The sequence below is a fragment of the Montipora foliosa genome, chromosome 4 (genome assembly GCF_036669935.1).
Source record: "Montipora foliosa isolate CH-2021 chromosome 4, ASM3666993v2, whole genome shotgun sequence".
Taxonomy (NCBI): domain Eukaryota; kingdom Metazoa; phylum Cnidaria; class Anthozoa; order Scleractinia; family Acroporidae; genus Montipora; species Montipora foliosa.
In genome coordinates, this window is record NC_090872.1 from 13,957,324 (window position 1) to 13,965,447 (window position 8,124).

The window sequence follows — 8,124 nt, forward strand, 5'->3', positions numbered from 1 at the left end:
CCACTTCAACATTGAAAGCTAAATTAAAGAAACGATTGTTTTTATCCCCTTGCCTAGCCTCTAACAGGTGTGAACTTAGTCTAATGCTTTTAAACGCATCTACTAATGTAGGAAAATATGTCTTTCTGCTCATCCTTTTTCTCAAAAGTGTCTAAGTTGTTAATTAGTATTCATCCTAAATGAACAGCGCTTTTCGCGCTTTTCTGATTGATTGTCTCGGAGGTGATTAGAGAGTAATCAATGAACCAAGAAAAATGAAACTGTTTCGACATCTCATTGGCCTTATTTGGCAGTTAATTATGCAGTATTTATTCAACTTAAAGTCAGTGGAGGAAATGGATATTTATCTTAAATTCCTATCGATAAACAGTAGCTGTTTATTAGCTCATCTACTTCTCTGTTAATTAATTGATTAGGAGTAGTCAAACAAGAAATTCTCAATGTGAAGTTTTGTCGGCACTACACAGAGGCGATGAGCGCCACTTTCTATCTTTCCTCAGTTGAGCATGCTGAAGAATTACATTATTTTTCCTTGGTTAACTATGTTCAAGGATTTCAAGGCCAAAGTTTCGCCTTGTAATCCCATTTTCCATGGCCAATGACTGGTGCGACTGAGTTTCTGGGACACTTCCGAATCGGTGTTCCCCCTGCAATCGACGATGGAAGTGAAACATCAAAGCTTGACACAACTTCTAAGTAAATGCTGAGGGTGTAACACCTCCATCCATCGTTAACTCCGTGCCATCTTAAAAGCCATGCAGCTGTGCTTTTAACTGTGATCAGTGAATAAATATCTTCCTTCAATTTATGGAGTACCCGATACTCTCTCTTATACCTTACAAATCCTGTCACTTTGTCATAAATCACTTTTGTTTTGTTTGTTTGTTTTAATTGGTAGAATGAAGTGGCTCGCCCTCATCCATTTTCTAGCAAAATTTAAGAGCTATGATATTGCGCTTTGCCTACCCCGCCCCCACCCCCACCCCCACCCCCCTTACAAACATAAAAAAAAAATCATCAAACTTCTCGCTACGTCTGCCTTTAAATTGTCCTCTTTTTTTTTTTTTATTTGACTTTTATGAAAATTTTTATTTCAGTAAGATCTACATATTTATAACATTAAAATGCCCACGAATCGTTTTATCCGAGAGAGAAACTTATGCACGTCACGGCAGGTGCCGTTAGCAGTCCCTGTCACCCAATTAGGGGTCTTCACCATTTCTAAGTGACGGTGAAGTTTTGTAAGACGCAGTGTACCCTTAATTTCCGGCTACAGTGTCAGGTGTTTGTTTGTATTCTCTATTCCATTGACTCCCAGTAGTGATTATGTTGTAAATTCTCCTCACAATTTCAATGAAATGTCAGTCAGACAGGGATTGAAAATGAAGATAATTCTCAGTTTAATTAAGTGGTGTGATCTTGATATAACACCATATTTTAATGCGACCACCCAAGAGAGAAATATATGATACTAGTTATGAGAATTAACGTTTCGATCTTGGGAATGAAAGAGTTCAAATGGTATGTGCACATGTTTTTTTACCATAAGCAGAATTATTCCGCAAAAATTAATTAGTTTAGTCCTTTAACGCTAAAATGAAGAGAACTGCGTTTACAGAAGTTAAGCTCACCTTTGATGCCGTTTTCAATAACATCTGAATCCTGTTGGTAGCGGAATACTTTCTTCAGGACTATAGCTTAGGTTCTTGAGTTACGCGCGCCGCGCCAGTATGGTAGAGGATTGTTGCTCCTTCATTGCAAAGAGCCATAGGAAACGTCCTGAAAAGAGAATAAACAGCAATCAGGTCACTTTAACTGATTTCTGCAGAGCAGACTGCTTAATTCTTTCGTCCAATTGGTGGGTTTTGAATTGTGTAAAACTCAAGATTCAAAATAGTATATTCGAGTCAATTTGTAGGAAAAATGTGGCAATCATATCGCGATGACATTTGTGTACTTTTGTTACCTTAAGACTTGCCGCCCACGACCGACCTCTGAGGATATTGAATATCTATGACATTTTGGAAGAATCCGAAATTAAGCGTTCGTTCAGCGATGGGCTCAGTAATTAAACCTCATTAACACTTTCAGGAATTACGGAATCTGTTAAATTGAGAGTTTGAGAAATTTCAGTTTGGATGGGATTAAAACGCTTACCTTTGTCGGTAGGTTCAGTGACCAACAAAGCCATCTTCGATCCCTCTGAACTCACTTACTCTGACATAGTTGCCCCTCTCTCAGTTGCCTACAACATTCCAGTCTTTATGTTGTTGTTATGAAGATCGAAGCACGAACTGTTATTGGTGAAATGGCACAAAATACAGTGAATAAGCCTTGAAAAACATCTCTTCCTGAATAAAGAATATAACCTACGGTATTGAACAAGTATATTGCGTTTTTGACGGCTGAAGTGTCATTGATAAGTGAAAGCCAAATGCCATCCGTTTTTTAACTAAATCTATAAATAAAAGAATGGAACTTCAAATAAAACATTAACTTACCAGCGTCAAACCTTGAGACAAATATTATTTATGCAGTAATCAAGAAACGAGGGTTCGAGTCACGTTCGCGTGGACACTAGATTGACTTTAAAAACGTGATAGGACTTGTAGTAGTGGTAAACTGCAGACTATAGTGGTAAACCAACGACTATAGGGACATTCGTTACAGAGTACCGCTCCATGAACTTAGTATGCCCACAATCTATCTAAATGACAAACAGAAGAAGGAAAACCATTCAACGTAAGAGTTACCAAAATCTGTTATGCTCTTCCTTACATTAGCAAATTATTAAAAAAAATTATAAGGAGACATAGTTAGGCTTTCTTAGCTTTTTCCTATTTTATTGTATGATTTTTAATGTATAGCTTCTTTTTCATAATTGTCCTACTAATTCATTATGAGTTTAATTTTAAAGATTTTTTTCTATGTTTTGGACTACCATTTTCATTTGAATAAAGTTGACAGACCTGATTCACTAATTAGGAGATGGTTACGATAGCGTGGGTGAACTAGATACTTCTCATTTTTTTACGGTTTTCCTTTTGTTAATTATACTCTTGAACTTATACAAGCAATGTTTTACAAAGCACTGCTCTTGTTTGCCCCAAATGATTCTTACACTGTGCTTGGTCCACTACAAGATAAACCTGTCAGGTACCGAGGTGAAACGTTTCAGTGCCTTGTATTACTCAAAAACACTTTCTCAACAATTTTAGACGAAGAAGGAATTATCTTTCATGATGTAGCAAATGAAGAAAATTGCTATTGGGATACAAATCATACGTTGTCCTTTTAGTATATAGTAAAGGATTAATGCAGTCATTTGTGTCTGTTCGCCTTCGCTTTGTATTGAGGGTTTTACAAATCATGGGCCTACTTGTTCATTCTTCCTGCCCAAAGAAGCAAAGTCTTATCAATGGGAGTCCTGTCAAAAAATGAAATAACTAAATTCATTGCAGGCAAGAATGTTCATAAATTTAGGTTACAGGGGCGGCAATTCCTCTCGGCAGATGAGTCAAATATTTGTAGAAGGGTCACTTTCCTCAGTGCCCCGTACATAAAAGCTTTCCATAAACGGAAATAAGATGTTATTATTATGAGTGGAATGAAGCTGATTATTTTTTATTCCTCGATTTTTACACTGAGTCACTTGAGCTCCAGTATTCACAAACCGGTGGAAATTTAAACTGTCAAAGTGGCTTTTTGTTTGCATTGATAGTTACACGCCTTAACGATATTAGGAAATTTGTGTCAACTAAAGTAGATATTTTACGGCTCCTTTCTCCTGCATGAAGATAACTTGAAAAAGACCAAAAGCGCCCCTAAAAGCGTAAAAAAGTCATGGCTCGCCCAACCCCCAAGAACGATTGGTGTATTTGCTCATAGCCCGATTGTCTTGTTTGCTAAAAGTCCTTAGTGCCAAAAGTAGTTCGCATGGTGTGTAAGCCACATTTGTTATGCTTCCCTTCCGAAACTGGGGAGATGTCACTATATGTAGATTTCCTCATTTTTGTTAAGCAGGCTCCAGTGAACTTTCAGCCAGTGCCATTCCCAGCATCTTCGTGTAACTACGTCCAAATTTCTCTCCAGATTCAGCTTCGTATAGTAGAACTAAATCACTTATCGTATACAAGACCTGCTTATGAGATCTCCAGACACGGAAGATTTCCAAACCTTCGCATCTCGTGACTCGCCTGCCATGCTATTGCTTCATTTCTGAAACAAGCATCAGATACGGCAACGACTACTTTTCGTTTTTCTTTTCTATGTTTTTCTTGTGAAGATGAGAAGTTCATTATAAACTACGAGATTCTAAAAACTTGTTATATCGTTTGTAATTTCAGAGGCTGGACCGTATCTTTATTTTAATTTTCGATATCAAGACAAGGGTAACTGTGAGACAAAATTGGCCTTTAAGCAGGTCAATAATTCAACTTTTCAGCGTAGAATCTCTTTGCTTTAATTAAATAAATGATAGCAGTAATTTAACGAGTCAGAGTAAACTGAACCTTAATGCAGCCGGAAACAAAAACGTCAATGGCCTTCCTGTAGTAACTTTGAAGCAAATAAAATATAATAGAAAAACGCTCTCGGGAACTCAAGCAAACTAATTCAAAGTTCCTAAGGTTAGCGTCACAGCTATTGACTTCCACTATAAAGTCTTGCCTTTTGACACTTTCGTAAACATTGCGCTTAATTTGCTTCAAAGAAAGAGCTTAGTCGCACTTGACTAGCAATCTCTCTGGCTGAAATTGCTAGCGAAATCTAATATTTTTTCATAGTTTTGTTGTTGCAGTATGAAAACGGTCCTGGTTCTTGCTGTTTTACTGTCGCTTTTTGCAATTGCTGAGTGTTTCGTCACTACAGTGCCCATAGGAGCATATCAAACTGTCAACCGTTTAGCTAACAGCTGTGTTAAAATGAAACATTGGAAAGGAACCTTGAAGAAAACGACGAGGAAGAAACTGAGGAAGGTGAGAATAAATTCGGGATGAGAAAACTCCCGAGTATCGAATGATTGAAAGGAGCAGCTGTGTCAGGAAATATAGCCAAATTCATCGACTGGAAACTAGCAGCAAAATCAAGTGAAACGAAGAAATAACTATTTAAAACATTGAGGGAACGTTTTTTTGCTCATAAATCTTTGAGTTGTATCGTTTAAAAGTAATTTCTGGGTTAAAGTTAGGTTGCATAGCGAATGGGGACGAGAAATTGGTAAACTGATTACACAATATGAACTGCAGTGGCGTGATATACGCCCTTCAAATATTTTCAAAGAAAATAAAACGATTTGTCAGGTTTTTAAAAGGGTGCTTAATGTCGGGGCGTCGCCAAAAGGTGTTTTTCAAAACAGGAGTCATGACATTACCCCTTGTTATCGCCTTTTTGTTATTATTTTGTTTTGTCGTTCAGCGTCTTTTGCTGGTGATGGGATAAAGATACCAGCTGTTCAGAACCTGGGAAGTAACGTGACGCTGTGAATTCTCAAGCGCTTTTCTGAGACAGAAAGCGAATCAGAAGCTGCAAGTAGCGCCGTCTTTGTGTTATGGCTAGATTCACTTACTGACTGTCACCTAATCTACCAACGCCTTTTGGTGGCACTGTCAATTTCCAAAAACTTTTCTAAGTATTTGAGCAATTCCAAATGAACTCTTTAAGAAAGTTCAGGCTGAGATGAATCCAAAGAATTTTAGGACCATACTAGGAACATACGCACGTTGAGAGTCAGGAGACATTGAAGCCCAGTGGTTAGGGCGCTTGCCTTGAGATCCGGAGATCCCGGGTTCAAGACACGTTCTGGCCACTGGTTGAATTTGTTCCAAGTAGTCCCTGGTTCAATTTCCTGGCTGCACTTGTTGGGATTCAAGTTGTTCTGTTCAATAATGTTCGGAGATATTAGCTATTAGCTACTCTGAAAATCCGAGGGTGAATAATTAACAAGTATTGGACGAGGTTGAGCAAAATATCGTGATTTGTCAGTGACGAGCACATCAATTATTTGCCGAAGCCGAAGGCTGAGGCAAATAATTGATCTGCGAGATACTGACAAATCACGATATTTTGCGATAACGGAGGTCAATAATTGTTTTATCATTCGATCACCGAGTTTGTTTTTTGTTTTTGTTTCAGAGATGCCGTAAGCCCGCACTGCCTTGCAGAGTCGAGTAATGGCACCAATCAATTGGTTTCCTTCTCAGCATAATTATATTTGTAGACTTCAAATTGTACTTACAGTCAAACGTTCAATAACACTAGGCTTCAACAAAGCTGAAGAATTTCGTCAGTTTTCAAAGCGTATCCCGACAAGTGAAGCTTTGGTGTAAAGCTCGCCACTCTTTTTTCTGGCTTCAGTATAAAATCTCTTCAGTACATGTGCATTCGCCAACTTGTCCTTGGCGTCGATGACACGAGTGACTCTTCGTCTACCTTTCTTTCCTTGAGATACTTTCGAAATACGTTGAAATTTTGTTCCTTTCTTTGTATTCTCACTGTTCTTTAGATCAACTAAGAGCGTGATTTCAATTGCGCATGAGCAGAATATTATTTGCAGCAAAACACTTATTTGTAGGCCGTTATTTGCAGGTCACGTGGTGGGCTCTCGGCCAATGAAAAGGAAGGACAAAATAAATCGAATGATAATGATACTTATCATTCGATGTATTTTGCCGTCCTTCCTTTTCATTGGCCGAGAGCCCACCACGTGCCCTGCAAATAACTGCCTACAAATAAGTGTTTTGCTGCAAATAATATTCTGCTCATGCGCAATTGACATCATGCTCTTGTGAGAAAATGGCGGATCGGCTCCCCGAGCTGTCAAAGAATGATTCGACGTCTTTAGTTGATCGAAAGAACAGTGAGAATACTAAGAAAGGAACAAAAGTTGCACTCAACGTATTTCGAGAGTATCTCAAGGAAAGAAAGGTAGACGAAGAGTCACTCGTGTCATCGACGCGAAGGACAAGTTGGCGAATGCATATGTACTGAAGAGATTTTATGCTGTAGCCAGAAAAAAGAATGGCGAGCTTTACACCAAAGCTTCACTTGTCGGGATACGCTTTGAAAACTGTGAAATTCTTCAGCTTTGTTGAAGCCTAGTGTTATTGAACGTTTGACTGCAAGTACAATTTGAAGTCTACAAATATAATTATGCTGAGAAGGAAACCATTTGATTGGTGCCATTACTCGACTCTTCAAGGCAGCGCGCTTACGGCTTCCCGGAAACAAAAACAAACTCGGTGATCGAATGATAAAACAATTATTGACCTCGGTTATCGCAAAATATCGTGATTTGTATATTTTGCTCAACCTCGTCCAATAATTGTTAATTATTGCGGCAACAATCTGAACTTAAAAGGAAAAAGAAATTTCATTTGAGACTCCTTATTCATGATGGTATTTTTTTTTTCAGTTTAACCTGGGTCAAGTCTGCATTCAAATGAAGAAAAAATACTGCACTATTGCCCCAACAAAACCAAAACCGACCGCCGGACTAGCAGCCCAGGATACCGATAACGATTGACTGGAGAAGATTGTTGGCTTTCTTTCAGTGAGAGAAACTGTTCAGATTTCGTTAAATGGACTGGTTCATTAGCCACCCGATGTTTTGTTTGCTCATTATCTGTTGCATCATGTTAAACAACACATGCTACGCTAAATTAACACAAACTTAATAAATAAATCAGCAAAAAAAGGACGCACAACCTCTAATTTCATTGGTTCCCTTTAGGACGCAGCTCTGTTTTTAGGGTCCATTGTTGATTGGTTGATTGTTTTGGTCCAGTATTTTCTGAGCCAAGCCCAGGAGACGTTGCAATAGCTGCGCACTCAAGAAAATTGCAGCCCCATTTTCATTTCCCTCCTCGTAATCCATGTAATAACATTGACTGGTTACAAGCAGAACAGACGCGAAGTTCACGAAATGATATCGCTACACACTGAACAAAAGGAACGAACTAGTATCGTAGTGCAGACACAGAGGGAAAGCACTACAGCGTGGAAGTCAATAAGCTACTTTATTATATGACTAGCTCCGTGAGTGGGCGAGATGAAGCAAATCACGCCCTGTGATTGGGTACTCGAGCGGGTAAGATGGAGCTATCTTGCCCGCTCAGGATTTCTCTC

General features: G+C 38.7%; 1 protein-coding gene across 7 annotated transcripts in view; it reads left to right on the top strand.

The window, feature by feature from the left end:
- Nucleotides 1-7,703, top strand: part of LOC137999011 (uncharacterized) — a 17,245-nt gene extending 9,542 nt beyond the window's left edge. For 2 of the 7 annotated variants that reach the window (XR_011122869.1, XR_011122871.1), the window contains exons 2-3: nt 4,785-4,976; nt 7,412-7,703. Coding sequence is in view for 1 of the 7 variants with exons in the window: in XM_068844841.1 (XP_068700942.1) it covers nt 2,693-2,742; nt 4,799-4,976; nt 7,412-7,522 (339 nt within the window). In the remaining 6 variants the exon portion in view is untranslated. Of the gene's footprint in view, nt 1-1,506; nt 1,522-2,636; nt 2,743-4,609; nt 4,629-4,784; nt 4,977-7,411 lie in introns of those variants that run through there. The other 5 variants (XR_011122873.1, XM_068844841.1, XR_011122872.1 and 2 more) reach the window with 5 other exon arrangements.
- The last annotated feature ends 421 nt before the right edge of the window (nt 7,704-8,124 follow it).